Source organism: Camelina sativa, chromosome 4 (assembly GCF_000633955.1).
Source record: "Camelina sativa cultivar DH55 chromosome 4, Cs, whole genome shotgun sequence".
Classification (NCBI taxonomy): Eukaryota; Viridiplantae; Streptophyta; class Magnoliopsida; order Brassicales; family Brassicaceae; genus Camelina; species Camelina sativa.
In genome coordinates this window covers 11,235,674-11,259,608 of record NC_025688.1, presented here as the reverse complement: position 1 = coordinate 11,259,608, position 23,935 = coordinate 11,235,674, and the positions used below count along the sequence as shown (strand labels likewise).

General features: G+C 37.4%; 4 protein-coding genes and 1 pseudogene across 5 annotated transcripts in view; 3 read left to right on the top strand and 2 right to left on the bottom strand.

The window, feature by feature from the left end:
• Positions 90-7,217, top strand: LOC104783742 (putative F-box/LRR-repeat protein At3g44080). Its single transcript, XM_019244097.1, has 5 exons — positions 90-454; positions 2,705-2,918; positions 4,765-4,908; positions 5,003-5,028; positions 6,968-7,217. Exons 1-5 carry the CDS (start codon positions 90-92, stop codon positions 7,215-7,217), a joined length of 999 nt encoding a protein of 332 aa, XP_019099642.1.
• Positions 8,723-10,270, top strand: LOC104783741 (putative F-box/LRR-repeat protein At3g44080). Its single transcript, XM_010508857.1, has 4 exons — positions 8,723-9,324; positions 9,484-9,682; positions 9,771-9,914; positions 10,001-10,270. The coding sequence occupies exons 1-4, from the start codon at positions 8,723-8,725 to the stop codon at positions 10,268-10,270; spliced, it is 1,215 nt and encodes a 404-aa protein (XP_010507159.1).
• On the top strand, positions 12,398-13,902 carry LOC104780266 (annotated as a pseudogene).
• On the bottom strand, positions 13,700-20,500 carry LOC104780265 (kinesin-like protein KIN-12E). Of its 2 annotated transcripts, XR_002037684.1 has the most exons (22): positions 20,096-20,500; positions 19,620-19,775; positions 19,435-19,518; positions 19,235-19,354; positions 19,036-19,149; positions 18,860-18,952; positions 18,367-18,456; positions 18,178-18,248; positions 18,026-18,100; positions 17,844-17,931; positions 17,650-17,708; positions 17,471-17,534; positions 17,314-17,379; positions 17,077-17,235; positions 16,899-17,003; positions 16,566-16,801; positions 16,412-16,481; positions 16,229-16,324; positions 16,052-16,111; positions 15,889-15,968; positions 13,972-15,806; positions 13,700-13,876 (listed from the first exon to the last, which is right to left on the bottom strand). XR_002037684.1 is itself a non-coding variant. In XM_010504767.2 (21 exons), the coding sequence occupies exons 1-21, from the start codon at positions 20,378-20,380 to the stop codon at positions 14,117-14,119; spliced, it is 3,861 nt and encodes a 1,286-aa protein (XP_010503069.1). In that variant the 5' UTR covers positions 20,381-20,500; the 3' UTR covers positions 13,939-14,116. The 2 variants fall into 2 exon arrangements, 1 of the variants encoding a protein (XP_010503069.1); XM_010504767.2 differs by lacking the exon at positions 13,700-13,876 and having other exon boundaries at positions 13,939-15,806.
• LOC104780263 (probable apyrase 3) overlaps positions 20,889-23,935 on the bottom strand; it is a 6,123-nt gene continuing 3,076 nt past the window's right edge. The window contains exons 3-10 of the mRNA XM_010504766.2: positions 23,375-23,891; positions 23,159-23,265; positions 22,359-22,469; positions 22,119-22,161; positions 21,819-21,995; positions 21,627-21,724; positions 21,323-21,519; positions 20,889-21,206 (exon numbers count right to left, since the gene is read on the bottom strand). Of these exons, the coding sequence (XP_010503068.1) occupies positions 21,059-21,206; positions 21,323-21,519; positions 21,627-21,724; positions 21,819-21,995; positions 22,119-22,161; positions 22,359-22,469; positions 23,159-23,265; positions 23,375-23,891 (1,398 nt within the window). The 3' untranslated portion in view covers positions 20,889-21,058. The remainder of the gene's footprint in view (positions 21,207-21,322; positions 21,520-21,626; positions 21,725-21,818; positions 21,996-22,118; positions 22,162-22,358; positions 22,470-23,158; positions 23,266-23,374; positions 23,892-23,935) is intronic.

Below are 23,935 nucleotides of genomic sequence, written 5' to 3'. Positions count from 1 at the left end.
TGGAGAGATGGCGTGAAAGTTGAACCTTTTAGGGTTTAGATTGAACTCTTCTCTTTTTTTTCTTTTTCATGTTTCAGGAGCCAGTAGGGATGAGGTCTGTCTCTATGGATTGCGTGGCTTCAATGGATTCTCTTCCAGATGATCTTCTTGTCCAAATCTTGTCCTTTCTTCCTACGAAACAAACTGTTTCAACCTCTATACTCTCCAAGAGGTGGAGGACTCTGTTTGCTTTCAGTCCTAATCTTGATTTTGACGAATCCGTCTTCAGGCTCCCCAAAGAGATGTATATAAGATCGGTGGACAGTGTATTGGCTTTCCAAGGTGGTAAGCATATGGAGAAGTTCTCACTTGTATTTAAATCATTTGACGATGAAGTATATGACGTTGACCGATGGATATGTTATGCCCTGGAACACGGTGTCTCTGAGCTTCATCTAGACATAGAATCTATAAGGTTTCGTTTTTTCCCATCCAAAGTGTAACACCCGAACTCCACACCCGGAACAGGTCAACGGGTTGACTTCCTCGCCCGACCCAAAAACAATCTTTAAATGCAAACCACCAACTAACTTTGCAAAAAGAACTCTTAGCTTAACCAACTTGCAAAAAGAGAGGGGTGAGTAATTGATAATTACTCAGTGAGGGAAAGCCTTAGGGCTCCCGAAGTCTCCACACCCAAATACGCTTAGACAATCAAAAAGTCTAAACCTAAGACAAGCAGCAATCATTGTGTCCTAAATCCTGTGACACAAAAACATACGCACACATCACACAAATGGAACTACATCCCATAACCGCCCTAAAGACGGGTTGGATACAACGTGTCAACACACGCTACCCTCGTGCATTATCAGATCCCTCATGATTTCGCACTTCTTCATGCACCATGTTTACGGAACCTCCATGCCTCTTGCACTTCGTCCTAGCATCAATCACTCGTGCTCATGCTTACGGACCCCAAGCGCCTCTTGCACTTGTTCCTAGCACTGCACACACGTCGGCTCGTCAGCCATCCTGATCTACCCGCATTCTGCGCCCGTAGACCACCACATAACTGCAAGGAATTCTCCTTGCAGGACTCTCTGCAGCTCACCGCATCTACGTGCCCTTGGCACCTATCTCCTCACACACAAGCACTTATTTTACCACAACAAAACATGCATTCACGCAATCATCAAACAACACGCATAAAATATCCATTTTAGTTCAATTTCTAACTCTAAGATGCTAATTCTCTTTCTTATACTTTATAAATATATATATACTTATAAATATTAATACACTCCACAAACAAATACGATTACTTATAATATATGTAATTCGTAGGTATACTCAGCTTAACCCTAGACTAAGCAACTATCCAAAACATCTGAATATGTAGAAGACACCAACTAGTCCTCACCTTAGCCACATGAATCGCATATTCGACTTAGCACTTCTAACAATATAATCCGTCTTAACAACAACCTCGGTCTGCAATGATTTAATGATAACAATCCATTAAATAATCCAAGATTATTCCATTAAACCAAATCCAAACGCATGCCCCGGTTTAACATTTCTTTGTTTGAGTTTGTGCTCCTTAATTAAATCGATCAACCACAATTTAATAATTAAACCAAACCAATATAATTACCCCATATTATACATGATCGCACAACACCACACTTTTCACGTACCCACATAATTGAGTTCGGTAATGGACCTTAATTACACAAACTATTTCCGGTTTAGTTGGTTTATGCTCCCGGTTCAATAATCAACACAACAAACCACAACAACAACATGCACGAGTGTTAGCTTAGCCGTTTACCTCGCTCGCCGTTCACTCTCAGCCAATCCTCGACGGTTCGACGTGACGGTTTAGTCACACGGTGGCTACTTCCCCATGGTTCAACAACATACATCACAAGCAAGCAACAAATGAAGGATTAGGTCTACACAGTCTGTAACTTCCAGCCCAAGTTATAAAACAAATCTAGGTTTCCTTACCTATAATGGCCTCGACGATGGGCTATGGCTGCTTTCGGTGACAGTGGCTGACATCTCCAGTGACAGCGGCTAACACATGGTAGCAACTCCAGTGATATACGATGGCTTGCTCACCAACGGTGGTGATCGATCGACGGTGGCGCACAACAAATCTCTGTGATCTCTTTCTCTTCTTCTCAACAATGGCAATGACAACCACATGAGAAAGACGGTGATGATGGTGAACTCCGACGTTGAGAGAGACTTAGGATTAGGGTTTACAAACTCTCTTCTCTCGACAAAACAAGGGCGGCGATATGAGTGCATCCACGTTAACACCATTACACACCATAACCCTTGTCGTTTTTGTGACTTAGCTCTTCTTGGGCCTTTATGGGCTGAATTAGGATCCACAATAACACCGTTTAAAATCCGGGATGTTACACAAAGTCTTCACCAGCACAACACTGGTTAAGCTGTCGTTGGTAACAAACTGGTGCATCCCAACACAAGACTGCCTAAGACTTCCTCCGGATACATGTCTCCCAGCACTAAAGGTTCTCCTCCTTGATTCAATCTGTTTTGAGGATGATCAATTAGCTGTGTTACTTGCTGCATGTCCTGCACTCGAGGACTTAACCATACATCATTACGGCCGTACTCCAGATTTTTCATACGTCATATCTAACAAAACCATCAAGAAACTCTCGGTTATCTATCACTATATCTGTAGGTATTATGTTGATCGTTCTAACTTATGCGTTGTCGGCCTCTGTTACCATCCTTGGCGTGAGTCTCCATATTGTCATGTAGATTCACTTGCCAAAGCTAAATTGGATCTTCAATTCATAGATTTTCACTATGAGGCAGATGATGCGGATTTGACAACTCTCATCAGTGGGATACGCAATGTCAAGACCCTTCACTTGACTTCTTCTGCTGTTGAGGTCAGTTTCCTTGTATAGATTTATTGGTCTCATCATCTTTTTGGTTAGAAACATGAAAACATTCATTGTTTGTGTTTCCAGATGATTACGGTATGCTGCAAAGGTGGACTACCGGTGTTCAACAACCTAGTTGAATTACAGTTTCGAGTAGTAAAAGAGGTTGGAGAGTGTTTCTGCCACTTCTGCTAGAGCGTTCCCCAAACCTAAAATTTGGTCTCTCAAGCACCGTGTTTCACCGGAGATGTCAGGCGCTGTCACCGGAGCAGCCGTAGTCATCGTCGAGGCCGTATGGGTAAGGGAACCCTAGATTGTTTTGTAACTTGCGCAGAAAGTTTCTAGCTTTGACTTATGATTTGTTGTTTTTGTTGTTTCATGGTTGAACCATGAGGACCTAACCGATGTAAGCTTGAATGGTTGTGTCGAAGTCAAGCCGCCGATCAGATCTGTCGAGAAAGGTAAACGGCGAAGCTTAGTCTCGTGCGTGTTTGTGTTGTGTTGTTTTGTTGATTATTGAACCAAAGCCTAAACCGAACTAAACCATAGTTGTGTATCAAGTACGGAACCGAAAAGCTTAATTGTTGTTGACTTGTGTGGGTTGTGGTCACGTGAAGTAGTGGTGACTCGTGGTATAATTTGGTTTGATTTGGAAGTGTTGAATGAACCAAAATCAATTATGTGCTCGTAAAGCTGAACATGGGTTTATTAAATTATAAGATTTTGGTTTGATTTAATTATTAAGCTAAATCTTATTAATTTATTTGGAGACATTGGTTTGGGTTGGTTTAATGGATTAAATCATGGATATGATTTTGTATATTATTTGGAAATAATATTTGACCAATAACTCTAAACCGTTGCAGACGGAGATTGTTGTTAAAGCGGGATTGTTGTTGCAAATACTAAACTGAGGATTCGACCCGTTTGGCTAAGGTGAGGACTAGTTGGTGTATTCTACATATTCATATATGTTTGGATAGTTACATAGTTTAAGGTTAAGCTGTTACATAGTATATAAGTAATGTATATTTGAATGAGTGTATATCTTATTTATACGTATGTAAATATATATATATTATAATATATAAGAACTAGAATAAATATGAGAATAGAAAATGATTGTGTTTTGATTGATATTGATGTGGTTGCGTGAATGCATGTTGTGGTGGTAAAATGTGATTGTGTTGCGAGGAGATAGGTGCCGAGGGCACGTAGATGCGGTGAGCCGCAGAGAGTCCTACAAGGAGAATTCCTTGTAGTTGTGTGGTGGTCTACGGGCGCGGAATGCGGGTAGATCAGGATGGCTGACGAGCCGACATGTGTGCAATGCTAGGAACAAGTGCAAGAGGCGCTTGGGGTCCGTAAGCATGAGCACGAGTGATTGATGCTAGGACGAAGTGCAAGAGGCATGGAGGTTCCGTAAGCATGGTGCATGAAGAAGTGCGAAAGCATGAGGGATCTGATAATGCAAGAGGATAGTGTGTGCTGACACGTTGTATCCGACCCGTCTTTAGGGCGGTTATGGGACGTAGTTCCATTTGTGTGATGTGTAAGTATGTTTGTGTGTCACAGGATTTAGGACACAGTGATTGCTGCTTGGCTTAGGTTTAAACTTTGTGATTGTCTAATCGTGTTTGGGTGTGGTGACTTCGGGAGCCCTGAGACTTTTCCTCACTGAGTAATTATCAATTGCTCATTTTCTCTCTTTTGCAGGTTGGTTAAGTTAAGAGTTCGTTTTGCATTGTTAGCTGGTGGTTTTGCATTTGAAGAGCGTTTTGGGCCGGGCCAGGAAGTCAACCCGTTGACCAGTTCCGGGTGTCGAGTTCGGGTGTTACAGTTTGTCTTTCAGGTGATTTTGGTTTGCTGCAAAGGTGAACTACCCGTGTTCAAAAACCTCATTAAGTTAATATTTTCGAGTAAAAAAAAAGGTTGGAAAATGTTTCTGCCACTTCTGCTAGAGCGTTCTCCAAAGCTAAACACCTTGGTTCTTTCGGTATGAAGCAAATTAAACCTAACAAATCTTACTTTATGTATACGAGTACGACTGTGGCATGAAATTAAACTAGCTTCTCCTCTTGACGCTTCAGGATCTACATCGTTACACATTTAGGGGGTGTTATTGGATAGAGGTTTTTAATGGATTTGAATTATTAGTGGATTCTAAAGTTTAATGGTTTTCTAATGCATTAGACGACGATTTGATGTCATTATAAGTGGATTTGAAAAGCATAACTGATGGATTTGAAAGTCATTACTAGTAGACTTTATTATTTTTTCTAGTTAAATAAAAAATAAAATAAACTACCCATAAATTGTGTTGTGGACTAATAAAATAAACTACCCATAAAACTAATGTCAGAGTTAAATAACTTCAGTTACTATAATGTTACAATTTGTGTTTACAAAATGAATCAATTCGAAAATCTTTTAGAACCTGCTAATTGGAAAGAGAGATTAGTAAATCAGGAGAGATAATGATATAGCTCATCAATAGGGGTACATGTACATCATACAATGTTATTTCTTCAAACAAAATAATTCAGAATGCTTTCATATTCTGTCGTCTGAGAATTTAAGTACGAAGACAAGTTTCAAGTTTGCTAAGTAACACAAAACCACCACAGATGATGCATTTGTCAATGACAATTAATTAACAACACGATGGACGCTTCTTCATACAAACCATCGTGGACATATAGCCTGTAAGTGGCATGAGAGTGAGATACATACAAGAAAAAAATTCAGACTGAAGAGCTTAAATCTAAAAGAAGAAAAAGCAAAACTTAATGAGAACCACAAGATATATGGCTAAAGGCGCTAAACAAACCGATCTACACAATAGTAACAGTGTATGGGTTATGCCAGTTGTTCTGGGAAACAAGAAACTAGAAAGACAGAATCTCATAGACAGCTAATCCTAATGTTAAATGTCAAACACAACTACAGCTGATCTTATCTTTGGCAGTAGCTCAGGAGAGGCTGAGTGAATCAAAAAAAGGTAAAAGGTAAGCCTCGTCTGATATCTGAAATAGTACCCAAATTGGTGTTTTTGTCAACTGTTTGAGCAGTACTATGTTGCTCACCACCACAGAAGAGTTTGGAACCATACTGAATAGCTTTGCATATCTTATTTATAGCCTCAGTTTTGTTCAAATATAGGACTATAAGAGCAAGCTCGACTCTGGACAAATCAAATGTAGTCATGCTTTTTCTGTAAACAACACAGAAGCCAAGATTCAACACACTTAACATGAGCTCAAACTAAACTATGAAACAAAATCAAGAAACATACTCCATTAGAGAAAAATGTGGATGGATCCTTTATGTTCCCTACTCCTAAATTAAACCCAGAAAACGTTAGAGATATAGGAAAAAATTCACCCTTTTAACCAAGCCACGTTTGATTAACGAAAAACATAGGAAAAATGTTAGCTTTTATCAATTTCAAGCCAAAATATAAATACCTAGATTCAATAGGCAAAAAATAAGAATCCCAAATCCAATTTTACAGTATTACACATCCAAATCATCAAACACGTCAGAAATTTTTTAATCATACCTTAAAATTGTTGGATAATGGCACAACCATTGTCAACGATCTGAAAGTAGCCTTCGCCATAGGCTCAGAGTCAGAGGTTGATCTCTATAATGATGGCTCCGGTGTTGAGACTGTTCTCCAAAAGCTTCGAGAATAGCCGAGGAGAGGTATACGATGACTTGACAGGAGTAAATTCTAGTAGCTCGTGGAGACGAATCTGCTTGTATTTCTTTCTTTGATTCTGAGAGAGAAGAGATGTGAAATACTTGAGAAGAATGCTGGATTGTGTTTGTTCACGTTTTTTAAAGAAAAGTACAATGAAATCCAAAATGACACAAAATCAAATCCATATTGAATAACAGTGTTTTAAACGTACTTTAGAATACACAAAACAAATACATAATCCAATAACGGAAGATTTTAATGGATTTTACCAAATACACAATTGAATAACAACAGATTTCAAAATACATCCAATTCTTTTCAAAACCACAATCCAATAACACCCACTTAGACGAACAAAACTGTGTGTAGGGGTTCAAATTCCCTCTAACAACAAAATAAAGATGCTGAGTATCCTGCAATATGAAGGAAGCGCAAACGAGCTAAAACACATTAACCATTTCTTACTAAAAATGGAGTGTTTTGAAATGGTAAAAGTCTATGTTGCAGCTGAGATGGATGACCTCAAAAAGATGCAACTCACAGATGATCTGTTAAAGCTTTCCACAGCTTCATCCAAGGTCAAGATCCAACTCATGTGATCATCATTATCTATATGTTGTTGATATATTTATCTAAAACGCAAAGAATAATTTTTTTTTTTTTTAAGATTTGTTATTTAATTCAATATGCAAACCGTAAAAACAAAGACCTTGGGACATAAATGGACAAGACAGTTCTACCGGATAAGGCTTAGAGTTGGATTGGTGAGAACAAACTTGATGAAGGTAAAGAAAATAAGAAGGCAATGTGCCCCGATTTATGAATGGAGCAACAGCTGCATGACTTAAAGCAGAAATGCAAAGACCTAAAAACTCAGCTGAATAAATCTGAACAAGGAGAAGGTAGAGGTTTTGGAAGCCACATCTCTTGATCTCTCTTTCAATGATGTTGTTTGTGTTATTTTCCATTCTCAGTGGTTTGAAATTGTTTCCTTTTCGTCGCATTTCCCACTCATTTTTGTAATGTAATCTTCGTATTCATCATCATTGTAGAGTGGCTTCTCTGATCAAGCAGACAGATTGGTCTACTCTTTGTTTCATGTAGATCAACTCAAGCCTCAAAAGAGGTTTCTTCACTTTGGACACCACACAAAAGTAAACTGAACGAAATCTACAAGTTCGATCTAAGTGATTTCAGATTCTAACATATGTGGACGAGAAGTTTAAATAGTCTTGGAACGAGTAACGCATTGCGCAAGTTAGCAGCCATTTAAAACACTGGAAAAGCTTCTCCTTCAAAAAGTATTTACCATCCCATCTTCTCTTCAAACCTAACACAATTTTTCTTTTTCTTTTTCTTTTTTTTTGTTTTTTGTTTTTGACAATTACCCTAAAAAATAACTATGTACACAATTTAAAATTGACCGAGCAGGACAGAAAAAAAAAACAAAACTGAAATTTGAATCTTTATATTTGATCATTGATGAATGATTTTTTTTATATCCTGGGGGAAAAGCTTGAACCTTAAGAGGTTTTGAGATAAATTGAATTTTTTTTTTTTTTTTTGTTTTCCAGATAATCTTCTTGACCAAATCCTATCCTTCCTTCCCACGGAAAAAAACCCTGTTGTTTTTTCATAAAAACGGGGAGACCGCCTCATAAGCTTTAGACCGCACGTCATTGACAGCAAATTCTACGTGGTTATACGCAAAATGAACATTAAGCAACCAAATCTTATAAAGAAAATTATTAGCACGAACATACAAAATATAATCAGCAAAACTAACAAGAGATAGTGAATTATAAAAAGATTATTACTGTAATTAGCATCCAAATTCAAATATTAAAGTAATACAAAATGTTAAGAGGTCTTGACTACAGTAAAATTTGTTACCCTTAAATTATGTATTTTCTTAAATGATTAACATGTGTGATTAGCATAAAAAATAATTTTTTTTAAAAAAAGTAAAAGGCAAAATAAATAAAAAAAATGAAACCCTAGCGAGAGCTCCATTGTCCTCCACCATATATATATGAAAACCAAAAACTTAAAGCAGCTAGCAAAATCAACAACCGAGAGACTCAATTTTGAAAAGCTTTGATATATGGAACATGGAGAACAAACTGCTGAACTACAATTGTACCCGGCTTCATTGGATTGTCTTCCAGATGATCTTCTTCTCCAAATCTTGTCCTTCCTTACCACGAAAGAAGCTGCTTCAACCTCTGTTCTCTCCAAGAGGTGGAGAACTCTGTTTGCTCTCAGTCCTAATCTTGACTTTGACAATTCCATCTTTTTACACCCTGAAGAGGGTAAACGGAATAGGCCGGACATTCAAAGGAGTTTCGAGGATTTTGTGGATAAAACATTGGCTTTGCATGATGACAACCATATTATAAAGACGTTCTCACTAAAATTTGATAAACCAGATAGAGATCGCTTTGGGGAAAGCTTTGGCGTGATGGATGTTGTTGACCGCTGGATATGTAATGCCTTCGGACACGTTGTCTCTGAGCTTCATCTGCGTATTCCATCAAACTCACACTGTGATCTCCCATCAAAAGTCTTCACCAGCACCACACTAGTTAAGCTGTCATTGGGAACAGCTATATACGTCCCAAGTGTTCCTTCCCATACATGTCTACCATCACTAAAGGTTCTCCTCCTAGAATCAGTTCAATTTAGGGATAATCAACTATCTGATGTGTTTCTTGCTGCTTGCCCTGCACTTGAGGACTTAACCATACATCATATGTACTTTCCAGCAGACATGTTATATATATCCAGTAAGACAGTTAAGAAACTCTCAGTTTCTAACTATATTAATACATATCGTTCTTGCACTACTTCACTTGACACTCCAAGTGTTGTCGACCTCTATTTCTCTGGTTATGCTGGGCACACAACTTCACATTATAATCTGGATTCACTTGGCAAGGCTACTCTGGACCTTCATTTGCCCAAACATTACAAGTATTTGGACACGGTTGGTGAGGATTTGATGAATCTCATCAGTGGGATACGCAACCTCAAGACCCTTCACTTGACTTTTTCGGCTGTCGAGGTCAGTTTCAGTTTATGGTCTCTCATCACCTTTTATCTTTATCGGTCAAAAACAAAACAAAATTCTTTGTGTTTTGTGTGTGTATTAGGCGATTTCACTATTCTGCAAAGATGGATTACCGGTGTTCAACGAACTCGTTGAGTTAGCGTTTTCGAGTCAGAAACGCGGTTGGAAAGTGCTTCTACCACTTCTGCTAGAGCGTTCTCCAAACCTAGAAACTCTGATTCTCTCGGTATGACAAAAAAAAAATCCATGAACAAATCTTACTTTATGACTTGCATGAGTATTAAGTAGACTCTATCCTCTTTGATGCTTCAGGGTTTGCATCGTTACACATTAAGAACAACTCAATATGTTGGGATTCAAGTTCCCTCGAATAACCAAATAAAGATATTGCATATCATACAATATCAAGGACGTGCAATCGAGCTGTTACACATTAACCATTTCTTACTGCATATGGAGTGTCTAGAAGTGTTAAAAGTTTACGTTGCAGCTGAAATGGATGACTTCAAAAAGATGCAAGTCATGGAGGATATGTTGAAGCTTCCTGCAGCTTCATCCAAGCTCAAGATACAAGTCAAATAATCATCATCATCCATTAGTTTTTATATGTACGTAATTTATTATCATGCGCAATCATAAAAAACTAGAAACTACAACTTGGTTTTGAGTTTAAAGGAAGCTAAGGAATTCGTGGAAAAGGAAGCACGAGTATCAGAAGAAGAAGGTGCAATATCAAAGCTGTTTTGGAGTGAGTGAGTTTCCAGTTATGTGTTTCTTGGACTGATGATGAAGAAACGAGGTTTCATTTTTCTAGTTTTATTTGTGTTCAATAATAATCGAGGACTTAAATCTTCATAGCACAATTATATTGTTTTGTAGGGAATTATAATCACATGTTTTGATTTGCTTCAATGTGATTTGCCTACTAAGGTTAATATTAGAGGGTCATGAAATCCTGCAAAACAAAGAGATCATCTATGAGCTTGCTAAGGTTTCATAAGGACCTTGGTTACACTTCAGTGTGATTTGCCTACTAAGGCTTTTTTTAGAGCTTAAACCCATCAATGTTTGCTAGATTAAAATGTATAACAATCGGTTCTTCCTGGCAAAATAATCGATATTTTCGGGAACATTACATTGTTACTCCATGTCATTATTGATCTTCACTTAGAATTCTTACTTTGTTTATTTATAATAGTATATTGGATCGGCTCCATACCATAACAACTTTGTTGAGTCTCAATTTTTTTTGTTGCATAAATTTAAATGATATTAGGCCTATGTATATCACTTTAAGCCCCCACATACGACTATGCAACATATCTGAACCCGAAAATCTAACCCAAAATCCGATTTAAAATACTCGATCCGAACCCGAATCTAAACTTAAAAATATCTGATTTGATACTTTTAGTAAATGAATTAGGTACCCGAACACCCGAACAAATACCCGAAATCATCCAAAGTTATATATCCTTAACAATAAATTGAGTCAATTTGCAATTTTTGTAAGTAATTTTATAATTACTATTGCAAGAGAATTAGTTTTCATTTTCATATGTTAGTTTGGAATATTGTAAAAGCAAAATCATTAAATAGTTATTTGATTTTGAAAATAAAAATGCATTAAATGCTCTAAGAAAATCATCATTTTTGATACAAAATAAAATCCTAAAACATCATGTATTTCTGATATAGAGGGAGTATAAGTGAAACATGTTAATATGGTTGCAAGTTCACAACTAAATTTTTTAAAAAATCAAACTTTATACTGTATAAAAAGATTAGCCTAAAATTTACAAAATAAAAGACAATTATTGGGTTCAGCCCTAGGGGTGAACATTTCTTATTCACCCCCTCTTAGTTAAGGAAACATATTATTGATTAAGGAAATAAATTCTCTATATCAATTAATTTTAAAATTGTTAATTCTAAACATTATATTATAGTTTTAAATTATAACATCTAAACCCAAATCAATCCTTTTATAAAACCAAATTAAAATACAATTTTCTTTAATTGTAAAATCTAAACCCTAACTACTATTTTATAAACCCAAACCGACATATAATTTTGTTTAATTGTAAAATCTAAACCCTAACCACTCTTTTGTAAACCCAAACCGACATATAATTTCTTTTAATTGTAAAATCTAAACCCTAAACTCTAATCACTCTTTTGTAAACCCAAACCGACATATAATTTCATTTAATTGTAAAATCTAAACCCTAAACTCTAACCACTCTTTTGTAAATCCAAACCGATACATAATTTTGTTTAATTGTAAAAACTAAACTCTAACCACTTTTTTGTAAACCCAAACCGATATATGATTTCGTTTAATTGTAAAATCTAAATTCTAATCATTATTTTATAAACCTAAACCAAATAATATCCTTAATAAAAAATCTATAGAATTGGTTTCCTTAAATTGTTTTGTCTTTTTATTTTAGTTTTGATTTATTTTATAAATATGGCATGACATAGCAGTTTGTTGTGTTTTGATTGGGTAATTAAGAGGGGCTGAATGAGAGTGGTTCAGGGTGAACCCAAGAATTTTTCCCAAAGAAAAATCTCAATGTACATGTCACATGTGGTTGGTTAAACATGACATCCTAATTAAAAAAAACCCTAGCGAGGGCTCAATATATTCTTCATAACAGTATATCAAAAACCTAACGCCTACCGATCAAAATGAATCCGGCTTCAATGGATTGTCTTCCTGATGATCTTCTTGTTCAAATCTTGTCCTTCCTTCCCACGAAACAAGCTGCTTCAACCTCACTTCTTTCCAAGAGATGGAGGACTCTGTTTGCTTTCAGTCCTAATCTTGACTTTGACTATTCCATCTTTTTGCACCCTGAAGATTGGAAACAGAATTGTCCCGACATTCAAAAGAGTTTCGACGATTTCGTGGATAAGACATTCGCTTCCCAAGGCGGCAACCATATAAAGACGTTCTCACTAAAATATGACGAAATTTATAGAGATCATAATTTTGCCGTCGATGTTGTTGACCGCTGGATATGTAATGCCTTGGGACTCGGTGTCTCTGAGCTTCATCTACATATTGAAACTATATGGTACCTTGAACTCCCATCCGAAGTCTTCACCAGCACCACACTGGTTAAGCTTTCACTGGGAACAAGACTACACAGCCCAAGACTTTTTCCTGATACATATCTCCCAGCACTAAAGGTTCTCTTTCTTGATTCAGTCTGGTTTGAGGATGATCAATTCTGTAATGTGTTTCTAACTGCTTGCCCTGCACTTGAGGACTTAACAATACATTAGACGAATTTCAAGCATTGTCCAGAATTTTCATACGTCATATCCAGCAAAACCATTAAGAAACTCTCGGTTACCTATAACTTTTATTACGATGGTGATGTTCCTAGAGTAATTTCATTTGACACACCCAATGTTGTAGACTAATACTACTCTGATTATCTTGTGCGTGAATCTCCACAATGTCACATGGATTCACTTGCCAAAGCTACATTGGACCTTCATTTCTTAAAAGATGACAAGGGCCAGTTGCAAAATGGCACGGATGTAACTGATCTCATCAGTGGGATACGTGACGTCAAGACCCTTCACTTAACTATTTCGGCTGTTAAAGTGAGTTCAGTGTACGTTTTCATCATCTTTTTGGTTAGGAACAGAAAAACATTCAATGTGTGTGTGTGTGTGTGTGTCATGTGTGTTTCAGGTGATTTCGGTATGCTGCAAAGGTGGATTACCGGTGTTCAACAACCTCGTTGATTTAGTGTTTCGAGTAAAAAAGAAGGTTGGGAAGTGCTTCTGCCACTTCTGCTAGAGCGTTCACCAAACCTAAAAACTCTGGTTCTCTCGGTATGAAGAAGCAAACACTGAAAATATCTTACATTATATATATGACTTGTGGCATTGATTTAAAGTAGTCTCTCATTTTGATGTTTCAGGGTCTGGATTGTTTCACATTTAGACGGCATCCATTTGTGGGGATTCGAATTCCTCCAAATAACCAAATAAAGATGTTGTGTATCAAGCAGTATCATGGAAGTGAAAACGAGCTGAAACACGTTAGCCATTTCTTACTGCATATGGAGTGTCTTGAAGTTGTGAAAGTCTACGTTGCACCTACAATGGATAGCATCAAAAAGATGCAACTCACTGAGGTTATGTTGACGCTTCCAACAGCTTCACCTGAGGTCAATATACAAGTACTGTGATCATTATCCATAAAAAGTTATTACATGTTCGATAAACTCTCATGGAAGTGATGAAGTAAAGAAGTAAACCTGAGTTTAGCAAGAAAAGAAAGTGATGTACTTCCATTTTCATTCCATATATAAAAAATATTTAGAGCTTCTAACAACAAGAACTGTCTTAATATTTCATTACACAGCAATCAGAATCTCCAACGTGCGACTCAAGCCACTTCTATTACTGAGAAACTTCAAGCAACCTCGAGGCGTCGTGAACCAAACCCAAAACACTCTCTACTTCTTCTTCGATCTTGCCTGATATGCCATTGTTGTTCTTCTCTAGAGTCTGCAACGCGTTCTCGACTCTCTCGACCATAGTTTTGTGCATATCTTTCGCTCTAAGCTCCTCTGCATTGAGCTCTTCTCTTACAATCATCGCCTCTTCTTTTCTCAGATCTGATTCAAAGACAAGCTGGTGAATCTCGATTATCATGTTTTGTATTTCAGAAATCCCTTGTTCTTCCACCTCCTGAATAGTTTGCTTCTCTTGGATTGTGTTCTCCAATTCCATCTCTGATTTGGCTCTCGTCTTTGAGCTCTTCTCTATCTCTGTTTCCATGGTTTTGATCTCCTTCTCCAGTTTCAAGGACTTCTTGGTCATGTCGTCAACTTCTTTTCTAATTGAAGCCAATTTCTCCCGAGAAAGCTTCATCTCGGATTGGAGCTTTGTTTTCTCTTCCTGGGATTTCAGTAAATCTGTGGCTTTGCCTGTACGCAGAGTGTTTCGCTGAGGAGTGTTGATCTTCTCAATATTATCTATCGTGCAAAGAACCTTCTCTTCTTCGTGCCTCTTGTTCTCTTCATCCACTTTTATTTTCAGCATTACAATGTTACTCTTCAGCTCTGCCTCGGATTGTTGGATCTTACCCATAGCAGCATCGATTTCTCTTTTGTAAGAACGGAGAACATCAAGTTCTTCATTTTTTTGGTTTAGATGGTCGGAAGATGCGTTTGCATGCGCCCTTGCCCGTTCTTCTCGCTGTTGAAAGTATACTGCAGATGATGCAAAATTTGATAGTGAGCATCTGAGAGCCGCCAGCTTTTTCTCTGCAACTTCTTTTCTTGCATTAGTTTGATCAGAGATATTTTTGATTGATCCTAGCTCATACTGGTGCTTCTTAACTTTGTCTTCAGTCTCTTTGCTTTCCTTTGACAGCTTGATGATGTCCAAAATATTTTCTTCAAGTGAAGAGAACACTCCAATGGTTTTGGCAGAGACTGAAAGCTTTTCCTGAGCCAGTTCAAGTTTCAGCCTTGCTGAGTTTAAATCTTCTGTAGACTTTTTAGAAGAATTGTTACACAGTTGCCCACATAGCTCCATTTCAGTATCAGAGGAGCAATTGGCTCCATCACCATCAACTTCAATAGGCTTCTCTTGGTCAGGAAAAGAGAGCAGTCTTTTGAATTCATCCTTTTCCTTCATTGCATTTTCATACAGACTCATTAGCTTCTCGTTCTCATCGTGCATCTCGCTAAGCTGAGTCTCCAGGTTTCCTATCATTTTCTTCAGTTCCTCAGCTGCATTTTTCTCAACCTCCAGAGCAATTTCTGCACTCTTCTGAGCTTCGGCATTATTACTTGACGAATCTGTCCCAGTATTCACCAAAGCTCTGGAGCTGTTTTCTGCGGCTACTTGTTCATACAGCTCTATAAGTTTGTTGTTGTCCTCAATTAAGACCTTTATTTTCTGGCGCAAATCATCATTTTCTTTCGCCAACTTGATTGCTGTCTCGTGAGCTTCAGCTTCTCTTTGACTAGCACATGCAATGGCTTGAACCATTGTTTTAACCTCCATCTGATCTTCATCACCAACCATGCCTGAGGATCTTATTCTTCCCTCAAGTTCCTTGGTCAAATTGTCGACAAGCCTGCAAGAGAAATCAAAAGAGATGAGCTGAGTCTTAATAATTGACCCTGAAACTAAAATGTATATTGTGTGCAGTGAATTACTTTTGCAATCTCTCTTTCTCATCAAGTGAAAAACTTATTGACTTCTGAATTGATTCCATTTCTGCCCGGTTTTGAATAGCCTTCAGATTGGAAACGAAACAAAAGTTAGAGAACTTAGTGTCGTAAACCCTGACTGAAAAGACAGACTGAAGGCAAGAATAACCTGCATCCGGAGGAATTCATTCTCGTCTTGGATCGACGAAAGTTTCTTTGATTCCTCATTCTGCAAAAAAAAGTAAGCATGATGTCAAATCGTAGATAAACAACTTATTTGCGTGACAGAAAATAACAGATTTCGTAAGGCACCAACAGCACAGATGAAAGAGAATCAAGCCCTTACCTGGTTTGAGCAGAACATATTGCTGATGTTACCAGCTTCTTTCACCATTGAGGAATCTGATTCGTGCATGAGTTTCCAATCAAGAGCTTCTAGCAACTGTAGATAGATTCAAGTTACATGCTAATTCAAATCATAAGCAAACTTTCCACGTTTTGAAAAAGACAGATATATTATATTACTCACCTTGGCTTGTAATGCTTGAATCTGTTGATTCAAGATATCCCTTTCACCTTCCTCACATTGTGATTTCAATCTGTGTAGCAAGTTAAAGTTTAAACACAATAGAACGATGTATATTGCTGAGAGAAAAACATAGGTAATTTTCAAAGAGTCTTGCCTTCGGATCTCTTCTTTCAATCGCAAATTCTCCGTGGCAAATTTGGTAACTTCCTGATTTCTGTCAACTTGAGCACGTAGCACCTCAATCTCCTTCATAAGGTCACCCTTTTCTTTCTGCAGATGTGCTTCAACAGAGATCTTTCCTGAAGCTAAACCTTGTAAACTCTTAATTGCTGAATCTCGGAGCTTTAACATCATTTTCAGACCTCGTATTTCATCCTCTCTTTTCTTTTCCTGTTTGGAGACATTTTCATCATCCGTTATTCAGTTATTATCCTCTGATTTTCCACAGTACGTGAAGTTTCATGTGAGAAATCTAGTTCTAACGTACCAACTTCATTGAAGCCTCATTTTCAGCAGACAATGCTTGTAAAGAAGCGTCCTTTTCCCTCTCTCTTCGGAAAGCACCAACAAGTGCAACTTCGTAGTCTTTTACCTACAAACCATGCAAGTGAAATGTAAAGAACAAGCCAAATGCTAAATGAAGATCAAGCAAACCAATTTCAAACCTTAGACATCCTTTTGTGAGTTGTCAGAGGAGTGAATGATCCATTGAACCCATCCCACTTGAGAGACATTGGAGAAGCAGGGCAGCCCATTGAGACAGTGTCCATGTCCTGATTGTCTACTCCACCATTAACCATTCCTCTTAGGCGGGATACTTCTTTCTGTAGAGTAAGATTTTAAACATTTGAAAACAAGATCGTAAGAGAGAAAAGAAACAGTCTTTTTTTTTTTAAAACTACCTTGAGTTGTTGAATTTGTAGCCGCATAGCAATAACATCTCCAGATGCATCTTCATTGACAATTGCCTGTTAGGTTTAACAAAATTAAGAAAGTTTAACTGAGTGCACTATAGTAGATCCATGACGTAGCAAACAATGACAAGGATCATTTCATTACATTGTTCTTAATAAGCTTGGCACGCTGTGCAAACTTCAAGGTACTTAGGGTCTCCAACGAGCAACTGAGTAAAAGGAGAAAAACAAACAAGCATTGCCAAGGACCATGAGATGCAGTCAAATGAATATTTGAGGGAGAAAGGTCATGGAATATCAAACAGACACAGAGTATCAAAGTACCTGCTAGATGGGCTAATATTAGCAATTATTATTGTCTTTGAATTCCCTCCAAGGGAATCCTGTAAATATATAAGAGTGTCAGTCAATGATCAGTGCAGTTAGGAGCGAGTATCACAATACAGGATTCATAGTTAAATATGCCACATGCTTGATAAATCATACTGAGATCTCATCATTTAAGAAGATTTTTTTACCTGAAGCAGAAATGTGAGCTTCGAATCTCGATAAGGAACATGGACTGATTTTCCATTGGAAACACTTACGAGATTCATGATCACAAGCCTGCAAAGTAAATGTGGGAACAGATCATCAAAACTATATAACAAAGAACAAACTAGAATACTTGAGTTGAAGTTTGTGAAAGATGTAGTTTTACCCCAATGTTGAAAGAGACTTGTTGATGTTGGTAGCTTCTTTGAGGCGTTCACCTTCAGCTCCTGAACTCTTTTGCCTATATTCCAGATGTTAGCAGAATAACTTAAGCAGAGAAAGGGTAGTCGGTTTTTTAATGATAATAGTTGATTTTACCTTTCAGATCCAGCTAAGTCAACAAGATTAAGCCGTGCAAAACGATGATGAGTTACACCTTGAGATACCCACTAATAGATAACACAGACAAAGTTAATTTTTAATTTGAGAAATTGATAAGAAACAAAATACGAATTACAGAAATACAGACTGCAAACTCACTTTGACAAGTTAAATGCAATTGATTACCTTGCTTTCGATGATACATGTAAATACACTGTGGGATCGACTACTTGCACGATTCATATTAGTCGCAGCTACTTTCCTATTTGCAGCACCCTGCACATAATTGGGAGTGGCATAAGAAAGCTATTATCGAATTAAATGAATGACATGAGAAAATTTTCAACTAATTCTTACATTATCTTTCTGACTATAGAACGAAAGAGCATCTAGCATGCAAAGTAGTTTATAAAAGCAAAAGAAAAGATGGAAGTTTAAGAAAATAGTGTCGCAAAAGCTTCCCCATGGAAATTGACTCATTTTACATTCAAGAGTATATTTGCCGTAAACTTGCTTGAAACTTAAACATAGACAGAACATTTTGAGAAATCTAAACTTTTATAAGATCACACTTTATAGTTAAGAAACGTAGTACGGAACAGGTCACAATCAGAAAAACCTGGAAAAGCAGACTAAGTGCATTCTAATGTTAAATAGCTAAGAGAAGAAAATGAATTACCTGCATCAATTGTTGAATCACGTCTCTGGCACTTGAGACTTCAATCTCCTTTAGATTTTCAACATGAATACCTTTCTTGTGGTCTTCCCTTAGCTGCAAAAGAGGATGTTTGGTTAATCCCACATAAGACATAACATTAAGACAACAAGTTTAGATGATACTTTTGGTATGTATACCTGTAAATTACAAGATGACGGATCTAATAAATCAAGGATTTGCTCGTTGTATATCTCCAGAAACGAGCATCGACAAGTAAAGTGTAGCTTTTCCTCTTTGCGGACTTCTTTTTCCTGGTATAGAAAAGACAGATAAGTTAGCACACAACATGTTACAGCAAAAAAATATCCATACACAAAAACCTAAGGTACTAAAAACCTTTTGAATCCTTGAGAACAAATACTCAAAAACTCTAGGTGTTATCCCGCAGTTGACACTGTGTCTACGTGTTCCTCCCTCGATATCTCCAAGCATAGTGTGAGTTTTCCCACTTCCAGTCTGGACATTAAGAATACCATCAGACTGGAAACAAGTAAATACAGATAAACCTCACAGTCAGAGAACGAAATAAACCGTACCTGGCCATAGGCAAACATACAGCTATTGTAACCACCCACAACATTCTCCACCATAGGCACTCCAGCCACTTGAAACATCTGCTCCTGTAAAGTAAAATGAAAAAAAGCAAGCAGATTCAGGAACAGTCTTGAGATTCTAAAAAGAATGCACAAAGGACCGCCGAAACAAAAAGATAGTACAGTACCTGGGTAACATTCTCATCAGCAACGAGATCAAATGTGAAACGAGACTCTGGATTCCCAATCCAAGTAATTGCCTGGCCATTGTCTTGCCTTACACATTTGTTGTTGCCTTGTGTTGAAATCTCTGAACTACTAAGTGGACGCGTTCTTATGATAACCTAAATTTCAACATTCGATTAAACAATTGGAAAACAAACTTAGTATTCTCTTTTCTCTCTGCAGAATCAACAGATTCGTAAAACCCTAAATTGTTCTCAAAACCAATTCGTCAAAGTGAAGTCCTCGATTTGATGTTAAAACCACATAATCTGAGAATTATTACGAGCATTAAGAGTAATTGAGAGCATTAAGGAGCAGGAAACGTATAAGCTACCAAATTAACCAAGAACACAGTGCCTTACTACACAGAAGCTAAGCGAAATCAAATCTACTCGAATCATCATCAATCAACCAAATTACCCAATAGAGAAGATCGAACCTGAACATTGTGATCTTTCCAGAACGCGGGATCGTCGTTAAACTCAAAGCTCTGAGACCTCGATATCTGAGCAGATCCAGCGCAAATCACACCGTCTTCGTCCAAATCAGACATGCTGCGAACCGCGGAAGAGTAAATCGAAGGCTGATGAGTGTGGTTCTCCCTCGAGACGGTGTTAGCTTCCGGCGTGCAAGGCACAGATCGGAGAGACTCCGACGGAGCGGGACGGTCGTTGAATCCGAATCGGCGCTTGATGGCGCTAGCAGTCTCGGAGATGAACGGCATTATCTCGATTTGGTTGTTGGATGATGAGAGAAGATGAGAGAATCACTGAGTCAGTGAGAGAGAGAGAGAGAAATTTGAAATTTGAGTCTGAAGGGGGAAAGAGAGAGAGAGAGAGAGAGAGAGAGAGAGAGTAAAGGAAATGTTGTGGAGAAGACGAGAGATATGATCGGAGGGTGAAGGGAGCGTGTTGATGAACGGCTGAGATTTATTTACGTTTTTTGAAATTATCAGAACGTTGGGGGCTTTTTGACTTCTCTCTCAAACGTTGCGCCGCCTCCTCTATTATTTAATTCCTTAAATAAAAACATTACATCGGTTAAAATTTAACCAAACCAGGCATACTTGGACCGGAAATTTGTAGAGTATTAATTAATCTTTATGGGGTTTCAGTAACCTATATTCTTCGTTATTTGTTTAGGTACTAGTGTACTGTACCTCTTTTTTGTTTTTTTTTGTTTTTTTCATTTACTAAAACAAGAAAACAAGGGAACCTTGGTTCCGACATACATCAATCCAATAACAAAGTGGAAACAGAACTTGTGAAGAGAAAAAGTCACTCTTCTCCTACAAAAGAGGAAGTGGTATAATTATTTGCTTAAAACAGAAATAAAAGAAAACACCAAGTCATCATAAGACTTGATCTTTGAACTTTGGCTTTGGTTTCCTCCGGTGTCATCATCAAAAGCCAAGAAATTTTCTAGAGTCACCAGAAGTGAGTGCGGGGCTTGGAGCAGGGGCAATACTAGGCTGTGAGAAACTATCGATGAAAGCGCCCGATGCCCAATCTAATGATGTGCCATGTACTTCATTCGAAAACTCTATAGTACTGCGCAAACAAAAAGAACACATATATAGTTTATAATTCTTTTCCCTAAAACGTACGTACGTTGAGTCGTTGACTGAATCATCTTACTGTTATTGAATTTTTTTAGTAACATTTACCTTTCGTCATTAAAACCAAGCCGTTCAAGCATTGCGATTATATATGCTGATGAGAAGCAATACCCACGCAAATATTCTTCGCTGTAGTGAGGAGTACGTCTGTATTTCACTTTTAGTGCTTCCCAGGTTTTTTGACAAAACGCCTCCCCCTTTTGCCTTAAGTCAGACATCCAATTTTGTTCGTCTAAGTGAAAGAACTGATTCAAATTTCAAAACAGAAACAAAAGAAAAAGAAAAAATGTTCAAACGTTCTTTCACAAGTTCAAACATAGATATATAAACCTTGACGTCACAGGATTTATACTTCGCTGGTGTAGGCAAAATTTGATGTAGCCAAAAACCTTCCTTGAACCGGAGGTGTGTATGTAGATCCAATAGCACATGAATTAGATGGACACATCTCTGTACATAAATTACCAAAACTGCACCCGTAAGAGATCAATAAAATTAACAATATATCAACAATTTATACCAAAATATATATATGATCTTTTACCACTTCCTTCCTGCAAAAGTTCAAGCGTTTTGATTTTGCATCTTGCGAAATTACCAGCAGCTACAAGTCTTGTATATTCGCTTTCATCAGCTAGGAATACGGATAAATATTTACGTCGATTATTTTGGTAGGTGTACCCTTGAGGAGTACAAGGGTCTTCAACGTCTTCCTCTCCGCCTGTTGTATAGATTGAAAGCAACATATGAGAGAGTTTGAGAGTTCAATTGCCTTAAAATCAAAAGGTGCAATTTTAATAACTAGTAAGCAAGTGATCATTACAAGGATTTGTCAGTAACTAACCTGAGTATTGTAGATTATCCATTAACCTTTTTAGTGCTGCATCCTGCATGGCGACAAAAGTTATTAATTAGCAAAGGATAAGTTATTTTTTTCTTGGTCATTTATCGACAATTTTGAGATAAGATCATCGATTAAATGCGGACACAATTACAATAAGTTTCCAAACAACTCTTTAAAACTTTAAGGATTAATCAAAGAAAACATTTACTCAAAGATAAATGCTCTGGTCTCGAAAGTTACCTTCCCATAGTTGGGGAAGCTGTGACTGTAGATTCTGTACGGGAAACTGTTACAGGTTTTCGTATGCGAGTCCAGAGAATTCACTTGCTGATTACTTAACTCAAAGGTCACCTAAAACAAAATGCACAAAAAATCATCACACAAACGACCTTTAACCACAATTAAGGTACTTTGTCCTAAGTTTGATAATTGTATAACAAGTCCCCTTCTTTCTTTCTTTTTTTCATCCAAAGATGGTATTTGGATGTAGCGCGCATTCGGTTGTTGTATGTTTTCTTAAACCAGTTTGATGTAGTTTTGTATCAAATGTCAAAAAGATGTCTTTAAATGATTGATTTTCTAAAGTCAATTATACGATTGTAATTTTTAAATAATTTTATGAGAAATCATTTAAATTAAAAATAAGTTGATTCACGTTTTCTCATCAACCTCACGAAAACAAGATTAAAATATGCCATGATTTGACCACACACACATATACTGTATATTAAAATGTCGATCAGATATAAACAAGTGTCAATCCTAAATTTTGTTAATATATTAAACTATTAACCTAATTCTATTATAGAGAAAAAAAATTGTTAATATATATTAAAAAAAGGTTAAATCTCTTTATCCTATCAAAAAGGAAAGAAATTGGAAATTTGTTTAATTTTGTTCTATAAATCTTGATTAAATTTTGACACATATTTTAATATTTTGTGCTTGAATAGTTTTGTGCATGCAAAACTTCCCAAAAATCCAATTATTTTGCATGTAATTTGACAAAAGAAACATGGGCATGTTTATAAAGAATAGACCTGCGCAGAAGCCCCGCCGAGTTCAACAATCCCCGTTGTCCCAGTATTTCCAAGCAAACCGAGTGCGTGATTGGCAATTATCCAAGCATATAAACCTTCATCAGATCCTGAATCATGATATTTCCAATAACTAGTTAGCTAGCACTTCCATTCCAATATATGTATATATATTTCTTTTTATTAATCGAATGAAGAATTGATTTAAAAAAGACTAACCACTGACAATATAAGCCCACTCGTCACGAAAATGAAACCCAGGACGAGATCTAAAAACTTGTTTGGCGATATTAAGAATACTTTCCTGATCAGTTTCCGCAATGGCTCTCATCCCAGCAGTCGCCATTAACCTTATGTCAGTCCTGCTCCACATATCCTGGGGAACAATTTCCTTGGCGAAGTCCACAAGTTCCTCCACTTTCTCCTTCGCTCCTTCCAGATTATTAGCATACGTCGACAAACCATCTCGAAACCTAGACACCTTGTGGTTGTCAGGTGCAAAACTGAAAACGGGTGCCCCGGACTGATCAATGGAGTACTTGAACACGTGAACTCGGGACCCCGAACTCCCAGCATCGATAATGACGCTGTACAAACTTCCGGATAATGGAACTGGAGCTGGATTAAAATTCAAAAAGAAGGAAAATATCCCTAACGCTAGAGCCCCCGAAACGGCGGTTGGTATGATAATCCGTTTCGTGAGTCTCGACGACCACGGAGTCGGAGATGATGATTGCACTACACGAAAACACGGCGTTTGGGACTACTTTTTGTGACTGA